The sequence below is a fragment of the Ambystoma mexicanum genome, chromosome 4p, assembly GCF_040938575.1.
Source record: "Ambystoma mexicanum isolate Mex_15411 chromosome 4p, UKY_AmexF1_1, whole genome shotgun sequence".
Lineage (NCBI taxonomy): Eukaryota > Metazoa > Chordata > Amphibia > Caudata > Ambystomatidae > Ambystoma > Ambystoma mexicanum.
The window spans coordinates 167916764-167934582 of record NC_090927.1 but is presented as its reverse complement, the minus strand read 5'-3'; the positions used below and the strand labels follow the sequence as shown (position 1 = coordinate 167934582).

The 17819-nt window shown below is 46.1% G+C and overlaps 1 protein-coding gene across 1 annotated transcript in view; it reads left to right on the top strand.

Annotated features, from left to right (window-relative positions):
* CLU (clusterin) overlaps positions 1-14004 on the top strand; it is a 177929-nt gene extending 163925 nt beyond the window's left edge. The window contains exons 7-9 of the mRNA XM_069605621.1: positions 3000-3226; positions 4919-5097; positions 13759-14004. Coding sequence (XP_069461722.1) covers positions 3000-3226; positions 4919-5097; positions 13759-13768 — 416 coding nt within the window. The 3' untranslated portion in view covers positions 13769-14004. The remainder of the gene's footprint in view (positions 1-2999; positions 3227-4918; positions 5098-13758) is intronic.
* Positions 14005-17819: the final 3815 nt, after the last annotated feature.

The following is a 17819-nucleotide window of genomic DNA, read 5'->3' as shown; positions in this document are numbered from 1 at the left end:
AACAGGGACAATAAGTACCCTCTATTTTAAATCAAAATTCATTTAAACATTTGGCGCCAACAGGGCGTAAATTCTAGGGTGTACAAACACCGCCTAAGTTTCTCTAGTTTCCAAAAGAAAATGTCATTACACAATTTAACGGTGTTAATAAGGATAAATTGTAAACACAGGTGTAAAATGAATGGAACAATCAGAACCAAGACAGTAGAGTTAACTTTTGGATTTTAATCCTCTTAATCCAATAAGTCGTACATGAATAAACAAAAAGTAGTACGATCAGTGTACTCTATTTACATATGGAGAGAGCACTTGTGGGTGTTCCATATAACACAAGTAGGAACAAACGGCGTAGATAGAAAACAGCTTGTATAGAGCAGCACAATTGCAAATCTGTATAGCAGTTTACAGTTTACAGTTTACAAAGCTCTAAATGCATAGGTTCAACCATTCAACAATTTACAAATGAAGTCTCATATTTAGATATAACAAATGAGGCCGACGCGTTTCGGTTCACAGAACCATCTTCAGGGGATAGACTTCATTTTTCATATTCATAACCATTAAGTCATAGCACAGTCTCTGTGGAGTAGTAAAAGAAACAAGATTTTTCAGTAGAACTCTTCAGTTTGTAAGAAATCCATTATCAAAGTGAAAAGAGTCAAAGTCACTAACCTTGCTGATACAAGAGCCGAGACACAGAAAAGAGATCCAGTCAAAAAGCAACGGGTAGCCGAATGCCACAGATTGCTGGGATATCTGTAGGGGTAAGATCAAAAGACCATCCATTTAGAAAAGCCAGATGGCTAACAGACCATAGTAGAACAATCAAGTAGAAAAGTAAACGGGCGGCAAAAGTACCAAATTAGGGGTGATATAAGTGCAGTAACAAATGAAGGCCCATACATGCAAACCGTAACGAGTAACGGAGGTAGAGACATCAAGTAAGCCACACATGTGGAGAAATGCGTGAAGTTTAGGGGTAGCTGCACACCAACTCGAAAAGTGTACATCAGAAACGAGCACACTAACACAGTCAGCAACTCTCTTCAGAGCGAGTAACGTGAACCGGGATATTCCGAGTGTGACAAGTAACAGAGGGAAACAGATAGTTTACCTTCGGATTCGTGAGAAAACATAATCTCGCCGCAGCCGTGCGCGCGAAGTGACTCTGTTCACACAATCCAAACAAAAGCGTTGCCTTGGTAAACTCGCGCATGCGCGTGAGTGCACCAAGGCGACGTCCATCACACTTTCTAATCACATTAATCTGCCACATATATGTAATTCTCATCACATTCATGTGTATTTGAAACCCGGGACATAGTTAGGGACAAAGGGTTATTTTCTGGCACAGGAGGAAACGAGAGCACTATAACCTTCTGTGAATAGATAAGCCTGCCGCCTAGATATTTAGTACGGTTTACAGAAATGTTGTAGCTGTCATATATGGAACACAGGCTGGCTCTTCTCTATTACCCATTTTGGAACCCTTAAGTCTGTACAACCCCTCTAGCATCCCTTGTCCCCTCAATATCAAATAAAGGCTTAGCGTCAGTTCATTCAGTTTTTACGTGAAAGTTATGCTATGTTAATCTTTTTATACTGGACCAAATCACCACTGTAGAAGAATCCGATCGCTTAGGCTTATCCGTTGAGAGGCATTCTGTGCCCCTGGTAGGGGTATTCAGATCTTAGTGGAGTGGTAATGAAACTGGTCTTGGCTGAGCCAGAGTTGAGTAAAATGTTTGTTGCCGAGCCCTCTCTTGAATAAAAATATTGCTACTGGGCCCCCCTAGATGTTCTTTCTGCTTAAATTTTCTACTAAAATCGGTCAGCGTACTCCATTCTGGAAGAGCCTACCACCCGCACCTCCCGGCTACTCCTCGTGCCCCCTCTCTCCCAGAGGTGCCAGCCCCACAGTTTGAAGACCACTGCCTTAGTGTGCTGGAAGAAAGAAAATGATAAGAGGATGGGAAAGCGGGAAAGGGATGCTACAAAAACATGGCGGGTAGGATACAGCAGGGAAAGACTGTTTGTGATTGCACTGGTGTGTGTCATTTTAGGTTGCCCCAAGTTCTGCAAAAGTTCAAAAGGGAGGTAGTGTTTGTGTCCTAATGTGTTGTGATAATTGGGTTGTGTTTCCAAGGTAGATTGGAAGAATTGTATGTTAGTACACACCGTGATGATGCATGCATGAGGGGCTCAGGTGCGTGCTCAGGCAATTCTGGAATTTTGGTGGCTAATCTGCCTGGGCATCTCTACGCTTTGTACCCCAGGTTAAACTCCAGGATATTAATTCTGGGACTCTCAAGCCTGAGCCAAGAGTACATAGTCAAGAACAGATTGTGTTTAAGGGTGAACGATTTTGGTGACATAAGGTAAGGAAATGGAGCGTGGGGGGGGCGAGGAGTGCGGCCAGGCCCAGTACTATGTGAGGGCATGCCTGGTTAATAGAGACATGTGCAACAACCTTCCTCCATGTCTGGACAGACCTTATTGGGCAATGAATTAGCCATTTATTGCAATGCTCCTGGACTGCATGGGCAGTGTTATACAGGCAGCTTTCATATTCATTACACACCAGCACTGACGTCAGCAGGTGGCCGTCCCTGCACTCGCGCTGCGTGTCCTGACACTTTGGGGAAAGTAGCTGCAACAGATCCAGTATTGAGTTTTGCTGAGGGGGTGGGCTGTGCAGCATTATTTCAGCTTGACTGAAATAAAGACTTGACTGTCACTTACCATCTCAGCTGTCAAACTATCAAGTCAGGCTTTTCTGAAGAGGTCCAAGACATGGAGATTCCTACACCATCCAAGTCTCTGTTTTGAAGTCTTCCTCCTTTTCACAACACATTCTCTGATTTGTCAACTTCATTTCACCTTCTCTCACTCATGGAAAAGGAGAGCAGTAAACATCCCTTATCTTGAATCAATAGAACTCATGTCCTCAAGATGTCAATACATGATTTAAGGAAGTCCTTTTGTTATTTCTTGCACAGACTGTTCTGGTGAACAATCTGCACAGGGGACACTGCAGCAACAGTTTGAAGACTCCATGCGACTGGCTGAGAAATTCACAAGTCAGTATGAGAAGCTGCTGCATAAGTTCCAGGAGGAGATGCTGAACACCACCAGCCTCCTCGATCAGCTGAACCAGCAGTATGGCTGGGTGTCCAAGCTCGCCAACCTTACAGACAAGATCAATGGAATATTCCAGGTGACCACGGTGAGTACTGTGCCTTCCACCAGCCGAACGCCACTTAAAGATGTGGTGCACGGTTTCTGACCAGCAACAGAAGCTGAGTGCGTTCTGGCACAATACCACCTTCAACCTCATTTGTTAATTGTTTGAGACCTGTGCATTCAATAAAATGCCCATCCATCATTTAATGTGCGCAAGGTATTTTAGGTTTGGCTGTTGGTTGTGTGGTCATGTTGAAGGTGGAGATAATGTTATGTTTAATCCACATACATATTGAAATGTTCAGAAATAATCCTCTAAACGGTGATCTGTAACCCACAACTCTCCAGTTGTTTTTGACTACGGCTCCCAGGATCCACCACCATTGAATATGCTAGCTTGAGTTCTTGGAGTTGCAGTCCAAAACAACTGGAGCCCCAAAGATTGCAGATGGAAGGAAAGATTTGAATTGGTAATAACCACTGGCATTGTTCTGAGCAGCCTTTCATAATATTGTTCATTTAACTGTCTTCACTATTATAGAAGGGGACTGGCCATATACAAATGTGTCGTGATCCTGCCACTACTGGCAGCAGTCCAGCCCAAACTGCTTTCCACTTGCCCTCTGCCCGGGAACATACGCAACTACAGATATGTGTCTGCCTTGCTAACATCATCAGTGAGCTGCAGCTTGATTTCCGGGGTGCAGTAGGGAAAGAACCCATGTCTAGGGTGCTTGGTGATCACAGCACAGGCACTTTGTTTGTATGTTGCTTTGTAATCTCATCTTCCAGAATCTTGCTTGTATAAAGGAAGTTTGAAATTGGCTGGTGATCGTCTTGATCTATCTACCAGGCTGAGGCAGCGGATGTTGCTCTCCTTCCTTGGAAGGATCTGCTTTGTTGAGGCCTCAGATCATTTGTCCCCAAAGTCTTGCTTGTTGGGTCCCTGCATTCACCCTGAGACAACAAAGAGGAGGGAGCCTCAGAAGCCTGGTGTACCAGCAGCTGACAGTGTGACGTCAGCAGCTAAAGGATTTGAATGGCAGACACTCAAGAACTAATTGAAGTGCCCTCCTTACCCAACTAGAGCCCTACTGCAACCCCTTTGCCACTGGAGCTAGGCCTCCAATGAACCAGATCAGTCAGGACTGTACCCGATCCTCAGTGTTCTCATAGCTGCTCCTGTTGCAACCTCAGACCTTACCCTAGAGCGGCACATCTGACCACTCAGACCGAAATACCCAACCAAATGATGGCCAACCACGAGGTAGTGTTTGCCTTCCAGAGCCTGAGATTCTAAGGGACTCCTGTAACATGGTTGATTGCACCCAGTAAGAGCAGTGGCGGATCTGAGCACCATTACACGTAAATGAACCATGACCCCTGGTTTACCCTAATCCTAGTGGATACCCTATATTTAGGTCTACTTCACTCCCTCATGGCTGGTCTTTGATTTCTCGACCACTGCTAGCAATATTTGAGCAAAGATAACCCTACGGTGCCCCTGTCCTACCCATATCCGTGCCTTACTTGAGATTTGGGGGAAACACCCCTACCGCGTACTTGTGAATGAGTTGCCCTACTTCTTCTCCAAGGCAATGGTAATTGTAGCAGAGTTTGCACTATTATGAGCCTTCACTTTCTATTTCCAGCCATTGCACTTTTCATGCAGCTCTTGATTCTGTGGGTTATGCAGACCAGGCATTCATTGAGGGTATGGTTTTTCCCTCCACAGCTGTTTTCAAAATCCAGTGACCAAGAGGGACCTTCCAACACCACTGTGACCGTCCAGCTGTTTGATTCCGATCCCCTCACCATCATGGTTCCAGGAGACATCCGTATGAACGATCCCGCCTTCTCAGGGTTGGTGGCGCAAGAGGCTTTGAAGCAGTACAAGAAGGAGAAGGGTGCCATGTAGGTTTTACTCGAGTCATATACTAGGCAAAGAGAATATGTTTGCTTTGTTTGTTTCTGCATTTTATATTTGTTCATTCACCAGTCATAAAAGTATGAAATCTGAATTTCAAATTAATTTAAAAAGAAATTAAATTCTTATATCAAAGTCAGTGACAAGGTAGGTGCAATGCTTTCACATTTTTTAATAGATTAGGAGGAATTATTTCTCAATTTAACAATCTGCTGCCAGAACAGCATGCTAAATGGCCTATATTTAACACAGTGCAGTACAGAATACACTATAGCATATGAGGGTGAACATGAACAAGGTTCCAGTCTGCTGCCAGAGCATGGCTAGGAGCAAAGCACCCTTGATTCACTAGAAGATGGACTACACGTGCTGACTCCATTTATGCCAGCTCATTCCGACAGTGGGCTTGTGCTGAGCACTCCCTGAGCAGTGGTGCCCTCTCTGGGCTGCAGATGCACGCCATTAACTTCTATGATTTAGTATTTTCATGGTTTACACTGAAGCCCAAACAGTTCTGCAGTCTCAGGCCCAACATTTGGTTGATGACACAGACTTTGTGGGTCCTTTGGCTGTCCCTCTCCCTTGGGCTTCCCTATCTAACCCAAGCATCCATAGCCCCCCGGTTAGTGCTACCAAACAATAACCCCTACTATCTAATTCCAGGCTTCTAAAAATGATGGCTCCCTAAATTCAGACTAGCTAAACCCCTTTGAGGACTTCCTAGCTTCTCCCTGCTCTAAACAAAGGTCACTGTTCTAATGAGACTTTGGGATGTCCCTCTTTGGTATTCATACTTGTTCAAGCATGCTCACTCATTTCCTACTCTACACTTACTACCACTGTACTTCAGCTCACTGCTCCAAGCCTGTCCCTTTTGATGCGTCACTCCTCCTACCTCTCGTCTCCACCCTTTGATGCTACCACTCCTCCCAATCCACTTCACTACTCTCCTCCACTCTACTCCTCCCCACTATCCTGCCCGCTAACTATCACCCAATCCCCATCACTCCGTTCCTGGGTAAGCTCCTGGAGAAACTGGCCATCTCCCAGCTTAACTTGCACATTGAATCTGTTGGTTGTCTTCATGATCATCAGTCTGGCTTCAGAGCAGCCAGAACAACGTAAACTGCTCGTCTAAACATCTGGGAGGACCTGCTCTCCAACCTTGACTCTAACACCCTTTGCGTCCTCATCCTGCTTGATCTCTCTTCTGCCTTTGACACTGTCAACCATGCCATCCTGCTCAACCGTCTCCGTGATAACCTGGGTATCACTGGTCAAGCTCTGGCGTGGCTGACTTCTTTCCTCTCCGACCGTCCCTTCCAGGTCCAACTTGGGTCCTTCCTCTCCGCTATCTTTTTCTTTACATGTGGTGTCCCCCAGGGGTCTAACCTCTCCCCCTGGCTGTTCAGCCAATACCTGCCACTCCTTGCCCACTGCATTGCCGCTCTCTGCCCCAACTTTCAGTGCTATGCAGATGACACCCAGTTCATCTTCAGGCTACCCTCGGCCTCTCCTCTGCTTCCCTCATCTCTGACTGTCTGTCTGCTATCCAGGAGTGGTGTGCCGCCAATGACCTCTGCCTTAATGCCAGTAAGATTGAGATTCTCCTCATCGACACACCTGCTCCCTCCTTTCCTGTAGCTCTCTGGCCACCCTCTCTTGGCCCTCTTCCTGCTCCCTGCAAGGCTAAAAACCTCAGGGTCATCTTCGACTCCACACTCTCCTTCTCTCCTCACATCTCTGACGTCTCTAAGAAGTCACACTACCAGCTGCACCTCCTCAGAGGTATTATTCCTTTCCACTCCTTCCCCCAGAAGCTCACTATCTCCAGAGTTCTGGTTCTTTCTAGGCTGGACTACTGCAACAGCCTCTTTCTTAATCTGCCTGCTTCTACTCTCCGCCCTCTGCAACTTATTCAGAACAGGATTGCGAGACTTGTCCTTGGCCTCAAGCCCAGTGATCGTATCTCTCCAGGACAGAAATCTCATCAGTGGCTCGCAGTGGCTGCAAGGATTAAGTTCAAAACCCTCTGCATCCTCCACAAGGCCTTCTAGGGTCTGGGGAGTCAATACCTTCAACTCTCTCTTCCTAAAAATCTTCCTTCTCGAGCTCTTCGCTCCTCCGCCTCCAGCTCCCTCAGGGTCAGTCGCTTCTCCAAGCAACAAGTTGGCGGTAGATCTCTTTATTCGGCTGGTGCCTCCCTCTGGAACAGCCTCCCTGCCTCCGTTAAACTTGAGGAGAACCATTTCCGGTTCCGGAAGCACCTCAAAACCTTTCTCTTTGCTTCTGCTTTTTCTCCTTCTCTCCTCTGCTTTCCTCCTGGCTGTAACCGGAACTGCACTGGCTACCTGGACACCCCCGATCTCTGGCCATGTCCTCACCTGCCAGCGTCACACACTTGCACTGCCCACCAGGCAACACCCGCACTTGGGACTGTTTCTATATCCCTACAGTCCCCCTACCTGCCCTCGACACCTGTTGTCCGCACTTACCCATGCACTTGCCACTTGCTGGCCGTTACTAATTATTATCCTGTACTATGTACTGCACTGCCCCAGCCCCCTTCCCACGCACTTGCGCGATCTGAATGACACCTGGCCAGGTAGGATCGTTTGTCCGTCCTCCCTTTGTTCCCCCTCCTTCCTTGCCACGTCACGCCTTGAAACACTTGTGTATAGGCGCGTTTCAAATGCCATATCATATATATATATCATTGACCACCACACTCCCTCTCCCAATGCTACACTCCTCCTACCACTACTGCACTCCTTCTCCCACCATAACACTCCTGCCACTACAGCACTCACAGCACTCATTCGCCCATTACTTCACTCCTGCCACTACTACACTCCTCCCTCCTTTCACCCAGTGCCAGTCATTTCAAATTGACTCCTTACACTATCTCCCTTTAATCACATGCCACACAAACACACACTCACACAATAGTATCATTGTACTCAATCATGCAACACCTCACATGTTCCAACAATACCCTCCATTCTGTACAGCTTCCTCCTACTGGTCTCTTAGTCCTCCTTCTCCTCCTCTGACCTCACGCAAAGAGCCCAGCACTTCCTCTTTCGTCACCCCTCTCTTCTTCTCCTATGATTGGACAGCTTGCTCTATCCAATCCTGCTGCTCGCCAACCCTTTTGAATGTGTATGTGCAAGCTACATTTATAAAAAATGGGCTATGCCCCCACACTGCCTCAGTGCGGGCCCGCCAGAGATCAATAATGGCAGCCCAATTACTGTGTCGCCTGAGCTAGTGTTAGGGAACCCTGGTTCGGTATCCCTCAAGGTACATCCCAGTCCTTTTGGGGGGTCTGTGTCCCCCTGTGGAGTCTCTGGTGATCTAGGCGTTCCATTGCCCAGCGGCTGGACTTGCTTTTGATGAAAGTTGCATGCTCTGCTTTGCAAATGCCTAGTACAATCCTCACTGCTCTCTTTCGCTCTGGTGTGGTCTGTCGCCCGGCCTGGAGCACTGGTGAGTTGTCTGTCGTCAGTCAGGTGCATGCTACAGGGACCTTGGTGTCCAGTGCTGGAAAATGTGCTCTACTTGGTTGGATGTCACTCTTGCTCCTGACTGACACCTACCTCCTCAGAGGTAGAGCTGTTTCTGGGTTTCACCCTGGATCCCCCCACGACACCTGTGCACAGATGTTCTAGCCTTGTCACAGTGTATACTGTAATGAAGTACCCTGACTCACTCTGTGGTCTTCTACTGGCACAACCAAAGGGCCCGGGTGCATCCCCAAGCTACAGAATAACGGATCCGGAGGAAGTTTGCATGGGATGCTCTGGTGGGTTGCATGTTCACCCCAACATTGCCCCAGTCATGTAGCAAGGGACAGTCACAGGAGCTTCCAACAGGACACTAGCTCTTTGGGGAAAGTCATTAGGGCATCTCTGCTATAACCAGGACTTCTCTGCAGCCGGACCCAAACACCCTTTTCCCCAGGGACAAGAAACATCTGCCTTTCAAGTAAAACCATACTGTGAACTTAAAACTGCTAGGCAATAATTTTGCCTACAATGCTTAACACTGTCATGTAAGAGATTGGGACTTGGAACAGTTAAGAAACTTGTGCATGTGTGTATGAGGACCAGCTGTCACAAAACATCTGGGGAAGTTCCCTCTAAAACTGCTGTGGTGCTCAGAAACAATGAGACATTCTCTGTAAGGTGCATGGAGATATGTATGTGTAACTGCAGCCGAATTGCTCTGCCGGATATACTCTCTATACAAACTGAGTAGATGCCAGTGAAGATAATGGAACACTGCTTACCCTGGGTGTCCCAGTCTTTCACAACATAACATAACGGAAAACCGCATTACACAGGCCCTGCAGCCGCCCTCCCCCCCCAGGGAAACAATAATAGAATCACAAGATGCATGCAAGATGACTAACCATTTGCAGGCAGAGTAGACCCCATTTGTTTGAGTTACGTCATACCAAACACAACCCCTCACACAAACGCATTGAGTCACCGAGGTGTAGACCATTAAAGGGAGTCCAGCCCAAGGGGAGGCATAAATGAACCAAGGCTCTCAGTCAGACATTGCAGGAGTTTGGAGTAGACACTGGTGGAAGGAGTTTGGTTATTGTTGGAGGAATTTTGTGTTTTGCTGAAGGCGGGGGAGCTTGGAAAGAAGGTAAGGAGGAGAGGAGATCATAGGGGAAGAAAGGTGCTGGCTGGAGGTATGAAGCAGGTGGAGGCGGTCAGAAGGAGATGGGTGGAGGAACAGTGGAGCAGGAGGTCAATGACTATCATGAGGGGGTAGGAGAGAAGCGGCAGGAGAGGTTGGCTGGCCCTCAGGAGGTGGTAGGAGAGGGACATCAGGAGAAGGCTAGGGGGAAGCACCAGGTTGTGTGGGTGGAGCATCAGAAGGAGGTGGTAGGAGAAGTTGTGCAGGAGCTCCAGGAAGATCAGAAGAGAGTAATGGAAGTGGAAGAAACAGCTAGAGAATATCAGGTGGAAGGGGCACATATAGAGAAACAAACTTTGAGAGGGTACTTCTAGCCCAAGACCGGGAAAAGACTGATCACAGAGGGAAGGGGAACAAGCATGTGCCATGACAGCGAGGAGGGAGAGAACCAGAGAAGGAGTAGAGAGGTAATCATAAGGGGAACGGTCAGGATGCCAGGCGACAGATGTGATGGTTTCCTTCAGGGTTCTTCTGGGAAAGTAAAGTTAGTACAAGCTCCTTGTCTATATCATCCATTTACCTTAAGACCTCCCCAGCTGCCAAATGTGGGCTCTCATTGTTCACAGGTATCCTGTGGAAACAAGAGAGCAATAAAAGATAGAAGTAACAAAAAAGCCAAAGGGATTAAGACAATCTCCAGAGGACAGGGAAGAGTTCAGGACCTATTTAAGCACACAACAAAAAACTGAATTTGGTGGGGACAGAACAGAATCCCATCCTGCAACAACCAGAACATGTCCCAAGAGGGAACTGAATAAAGGGCAAGAAACCCCGAAGAGTGTCCCGCGAGGGATACCAGGAAACCCAACAATTTAAGCTTTGAATGAACGCCTTCTCGATTATTACTCTGGCACCTGCTGTACAAGTTGCTCCTTGTAAAATTGCACATAAGGCACACACGTGTCTTGTTCTCATTTCTTATCCCATCCCCTTTGTGGTAATACGTATACAGATAAATGTCAGAACTCAGGGCAAGCTAACCCAGGAAATCTGCACAAAGTGTGGTCAGACCACCATTTCAGCAAAATAATGGGTTTGCGAAAGAGGCACTGCCTGCCCTTTTAACCCCTCCCCCACACTGAAACCATCACAGAAAGCACAGTGGCAGGTGACAGCACAGGAAGCAATATCAGAATCTTTGATGTAATGGCATTACAGGAAGTGGAGATAAAACAAGCAATACGTATAAAACTCACAGAAGTAGATGCGGGGCAGGCAAAGGAGTTGCATGGGGAGCATAGAAGTTGTAGTTACACCACCTATGCGGCAGATTATCTAGCTTACTCACCAGCACTTATAATTAAGCATAAAACACCCGTTCCAAGGGCTGGACCGGGTATGAACGGCCAGGGCCTGAGTTAAAGGCCCGAGCGAGGGTGCTTCACGAGGGCCCCGAAACGTTAACACCCGCTCCAGCCCTACGACAGATGCTTAATGCTATTAGCACCCCAGGTTTCCAATCCGGGTGCTATGAAAGTTGTATTTTCATTCAATGTACAGGATGCCGCGTGTGTCCCATTCATTAAATCAAAATCCTGTCTTACGGTGGCCGGCATGGATATGGAAGGCGGGGCTCCATACGGAGCCCCTCTTCCATTTCCATGTTGAACTTTGAGCGGCAGCAGCAGCGTGGTGGCAGCAGAATAAAAGAGGTAAGTGGGGCGGGGACTGGATAAAACAGGAAAAATAAAAGATAAGGTAGTGGGGGGTGGGGGGATGGCAGAGAAATCATACTTCAGGTTCCACGGAATGTGGGCTGAGATTAGCAGTTTCAGGCCGCGATCCAAGGAACCTGATTGGTTGCCCCCCCCCACCACCCCAGCTGCTAAGATTGAGCAAATGCACTTGCCACACATTTTTCTGCTTGTGTAATACAGAATGTGTAGCAAACAGGTTTTGGCCCAGTCCATACTGCATAAATATTTCTAAACTGAGGCAAAATGAAGCATTCTGGTTTTTGTAATTTGTTTACTGGGTGAAATGAAAAGAAACATATTTTTCCCTAATGCCACATATTTCACATTGTAAAAGAGGAGCAACATAGATGCAATGCCCTTGTTGCATTAACAGCAACAAATGAAAAACAATTTGAAGGTTCTGTTTTCTTACCCTGATTCAAAATATTACGTAATATGGTCCAAGCTCCTTTAGAGCAAGCAACATTCCCCATCACTTGAGAATAAAGAAAAGGCAGAACGCTTACATTCCTTTGCAAAAATATTTATACAATGCGGAATGAGGCATAACCTGCTTGCTCAATTCCATATTACCCAAACGTTAGATAATTGGCCTCTGGTGCAATGCCTCTCCTATCTGTTTACAGAATATTTATTTCATTTTTGGATTTGTAGAGCACACTACAGCCCACGGGCATCGAGGCGCTATAAGGAGATGTAAGAGGGCTTGCTTAAGGGTTACAGGAGTGCGGCCCAACAGAAAAATGCTTTGTACAAGTTGCTTGGTTACATACTCAATTGTTAAATTGCATAATACAGTAGATGGATGTTGCACAGATACAGATGCATAGGGTAGGGAGCAGGGCCCATTTAGACACATTTCTGGACACACGTTCATTCTCAGTCTTTGAGGGAGAGGTGATATGCATAACAGCCTATTCTTCTAATCCTTTGATTGCTCGAAGCCCAAGAGACATCAAATCCGAAAGCCGGCCTTCAAGGCCCCAGCAGTCCTAAAGCTACACATATTGAACCGTGTCTGGATCTCCTGCCATCCGTTTCAATGGTCCAGTAAGTTAGTAACATGAAAGAGCCTATAGATAGAAGAGGATAAGACCCCTGCAATGGAAAGTAGCTTTTCCTATGCTTCCCTCTGATGTGGCTCTAAACAATATATTCCTTCATCCTATCCTATATAGAAGACCCATACCATGAGCTACTAATGCACTGCCAAAGAGGGGTCTAAGTTCTTAGCAAATTTGCTTTTCCTTGCAGAGAAAGAACAATATCCCTGTTCAAGCCGCCTTTTGTCCTCCCTGTCCCGTTTTGGCGCTTTTATGACATGATTATGTACATCCTAAGCAGTATTTTGGTTCTATGTATGCGCTTTTTTACACCCAAAGTAAAAATGTTGAATATTTTTAACCAACTTTTGTACCCCAAATTATGGGGAGGCAACCCCTCAAACCCTACTCACCTACCCCCAACGTCTAATTACTATATATACCTACACCAAACCCATCATCAACATATTTGTAGAAGAAAATTAAGTATTAAGTAAAGAATATGCAGTAAAAAATGTTTTGATCATTTTACTTTGGATCAGAAAGGTGAGTGCAGAGAAATCAAGGCGGTATAAGTCACTTCCGCTAGTCTTAGTCTTATCACCAATGTTGCTTTGGAAAAAAAAATCTTCCAGTTGTGCAGCAACAAAAAACTGGATTTGCAGTATTTTTGGAGCAAGCCAAGATGCCATGTGTGTTGGGATCATGCTACACATCGTAAGGATCAATCTATATACTTAGGGCCTGATTCACAGAAGCATTTTATAATGGCTCAATCCCGCTGGAAAACGTTTGGTGAATCAGGCCCTAAGGGTAGATAGATGTCTTATCGCATAATATCACTATTGTATTGTTGATATAGGCCACTGGATAGAATGTGATTGCTCACTCTGGCTTCTGTCTGTGTCGCAAGATACTAATATTGCATTGTTGATATTGCCCACTGGATAGAATGTTATTGCACACTGTGGCTTCTCTCTGTGTTGCATGATGTCAATATTGTATTATTGATATGGGCCACTGGATAGAATGTTATTACACACTGTGGGTCCTCTCTGACGTATGATATCAATAATTGTATTGTTGATAGGGGCCACGGGATAGAATGTTATTGCACACTTTGACTGCTCTCTGTGCCACCGAGTTGTGTCGTGTTTGAGGCGATGAATTACATTGCCCTTCCTTCTGTTAACAGTGAAGTGTAAAGCGTCCACCAATTCGTAACTGTGAAGCTTCATCAGAAATCAAGCATATAGCGTGACTTAGAGATGCCCGCGCTTACAGATTATCACACCAGTTCCCAGGAATGATGGATACAGGACCGCCAGCTCCTGGGATCTTGCCATCTGCACGACCACACACAATCCAGATTGCACGCAGCTGTGTAGTGGTAGGGGGCCAAAAGAAAATAAAAACTTAAATAAACTATATAAAATACCAAGTTTGGTCTTTTTTTCAGTTTGTCAGATTTCTGTGCGTCATTCTTTGCCAATTTAGACAACAACGCACTAGTAGATGTACAACAAAAATAATTCCGACCCACTATGTGGCAAATCATTTAAACATTCACAAACAGATATTAAAAAGAAACAAAAAAGTGTGTTGGTTCCCTAATAAATTGAAATGAAAACATAAAATATAAAGAATATCTTTTGATGATACGCCTGCTTTGGTGACCGGCCATAATGCCTTCCAACTTTGGATCATTTGATCTCCAATGATTAGTTTGCATGCCTCTGGGCACATGACTAGGACAGCAGGTCCCTTTTCATCTGCTGGCAGCAGGCTCAAGATTCACTTTGCCTGGCATCTAGGTTGGTCTGCTTCTTCCTCTCTCCTGTCTCTATATCGTGTTCTTCGTTAAAGGTATGCACTACTCTAACCAGGGTATTGAAGATCCTAGGATACAGGGCAGTTCAGTACCCTGTCCTGCAATACTCATCTCTTTGCATGAATGATCTGTTTTCCCAGTCAGACTGCCTTTTGTAGAGTAAGGGTGCATAGAGAGGTTTTAAACTAGACTAATAGTTTGAGTCCTAATTACCAACAGGTCACAAATGATGTTGGGTTTCAGGTTAGTTTTTGGTAATTGAGAAATGCCCTGTCAGTCTCTGCCACTTTCTATTTATAGGTTTCTCTTTAGTGGGGCTTAAACAGCAGAATCTAGCAGCTCCTGTCCTATATAATGCAGTGCAATTGGCCTATTTGCGCTATACAAATAATAAATAACATAACTTCGGGTTTCTTTTCAAAGACCCACCAAATGTTCTTGATATTTGTGTTTGGATTAATCCTGGATTTCACTGAATGTAATTGAATTATCAGCTGAGCTTTGTTTCTGTGAAAGCAAGGGCAATATTCCAAATCAGATTGATGGCTTGATGAAACCTGCAGCTCTGTCTGACATGGTTTATAGTGACTTTTTCAAATGGCATATTTTCGAATGTCATTTTCTCGACACAATTTTGCCGAATTCTTTTTTCGAAAATAAATATTTGAAAAAATGACCGGATAACGTCTGACATATTGCCACAATTTAAAATCAAAACAGGTGTGTCAGTGACTATAGTCACCTTGGCATAAGAAAAGACTGGACTCCTCCAGCATGGTACGCACAATAGGCTCATACCTATAGCTGTGGATTATTACACAACATCTGTCCTCAGTGTAAATTTATATTAGTGATTTCTTGTACAACATTGTTGTATTTCTGTTTTCTGTACTCCTGAGTATTTAACAAGTACATGATTAATATGATTGATTTTCATTACAGTACTTCACAATAATAAAAAAATGTTGCCAAAAATAAATACAACAAGTTTCTTATTGTTGGAATTTGACTCACAGTTTTAGGTGAAGACCATAGGTTCATATTATGCTTCCAAACATTGTGTGATGCCAACAGCAGCAAAGAGAAGACTTAAGTAGCATGCAACATGATCAAGAAAAATACAGATGCAATCTGCAGCTACAAGCAATCCAGTAAGCCGTTTTGGATGTCCCGCTAGTACTGACCTGGGCCTACTGCTTAGCTAGTCCACTTGACCTGATGCATTACCAAGAATTGGCACACAACCAATCAACGGTAATAATCCTCATCCATGAAGAATAACGTCCCTCAGATTGAATCCACCAGGAACCCTGGAACATCACCGGAAAGACATAGCATGGGCTAGAAGAAAATACTTGTTAGCACAAACGTGTAGGTAAGCTAGAGCAATCCTGTAGTATTTGACCAGTAGTCAGTAGTGCCATATTCCATGTCCTGAAGGTAATTACATGGAGGTTGCTGCACAGCCAGTACACTTACTTGCGTCATTAGGGCTGTGGTGAAGAGATATTCAGGGGGCGGGTGACTACCCTTCCAGTGTGTAGTTGTCTCCTGGTTTAGGCTGGTGCAGTGTCTCCCCCAGCCCAGGACCAGTGTTTCTACCCGGCGTGCTTTCCGTTGGTTCCCTTAAGTGTGCACAGTACATGGTTTTTTTCCCCAGATTTGATCCCTGCACTTGGTTCCTTTGTTTCAGTCACCGTCGTGCACAGGTGAGGATACTTGGTTACAGAAAGGATTCTGAAAGGCGTGCTGACTGCTGTAATTGAAAGCCTTCTTCTGAGGAAGATGTAATTAAAATATGTATTTATCGCTGCAGGCCTCATCCATCAAGTGGTTTCATCCACTTTAGTTGATCTCTCTACGGACCTTCAAAAAAATCTGACATTACCTTTCCCAGACAAAGGATACGCTGACTGTCCCTCTGCTGCAAACATCTCCCACAGGTGGTACTAGGGCATGTAGCCTCGACTCTTGTGCCCTGTATTGGTTAGTGTTCAGGATCAGTGTTCTTGCATGGGTGATCTCTAGTTTACACTGGATGACATCTCCTCCATACCTTAGGAGGGAACTAAGAAAAGAAAAGGAAACATTTCTCAACTTCTAAAAAGAAAAAAAGGGGCAACATGTGCATTGTGCATAAGCCAAATAAGGGCCTTTCATTTGACAAACCCAGTAAAAAAATTGATTGTCCTTGTACAGGGTTCTAGAGCCTATGGGCCAGAGGTAGTGCCCAAAGTGCATGTGAAACATCGGAACAAATGTGGCAAGAAAAAGGCAATTATAATGGTGGACTTGTCCTCGACGGATTTGTTTCACATGTACGAGTACTATTCTGAGGCTGATGTCTCAGAGGACGACTTACGGAGAAAAACAAAAAAGGTGTAGAGACAGTTAAGGGCAGTGTCTAGCAGAAACACTACACAGATTGACTGTGTATTGGATGACCTGGGGGGAAGGAGTGGTGAACGTTTGGCCCGGAAAACATTGCTGATCCAAAGTTATCTGAATTAGCTAAGCTGCTCAGAACATGTGGCTGAATAAAGTGTGACGGTGCAAAGTCCTGGATAAGGCTTCACATCATGAATGGCTTTGAGAGACAAAAGCTCATGGTAGGGGGGCACTGTTGCGCTTGATGGAACTAGCAGCCTAAGTGCCGAGCTCCGGACTGGGACGATCCTTTCCATAAATATTACCGTCTTACAACTATAATTCTTTTCTCAACCCCCGTCATCCCACGGACAAACCTTCATCATTTGCCCAAGCTGTCTCGCGAAGCCCAGGATCCCACTGCTACGAAGATACAGCTGCCTCTAATTCCAGCGGGCGAGCTTGCTGGCTTTCCCCGCTCTGCGGCTCCAGGGGGCGCGGCCCGCCCGACTGCTGTGGTCCGCGGGCAACTGGCCCTTGCTTCGTGCCTGCCTGCTGGCGGCCAACTGGGAGCAACAGAGGGCGCCGGATCGGGGCTGGAGGCAGACCTCGCAGACCTGCGGTGGAGGCGGCCAGGCGCCCGCTGGACCCCAGACACTTGCAACCTGATCCTTTTCCCTTGCGGGCGGCCCTGCGGGCGGGCGCGGTGCTGACTGGTGCTCCACTGAGGGATCGCTGGAGGACACGGTACAGGTCTGGGGGGATTGCTGTGCTTAGCGGTGACGGCTAGTGCAACCCCTCACGGTGGTGGGGCTCATAACTGCTGCCTCTCCTGCCGGACTGAGAGGCTTTGAACACAGTAAGAGACAATACTGGCAGCCATTACTCCCCACTGCACGCATCGCTGGGAGAGGCCCCACCTCTCACTTGGCGACCCGACCGCTTGATTTGGAGAGGCCCTCCCCCCCGCCAACCAACATCCGCTGGCACCGGGGGATGGTGGCCCTGTGAATTGAAACTCAGGCACTTCTCCTGAATTAATAAAAAAACCCACCCGA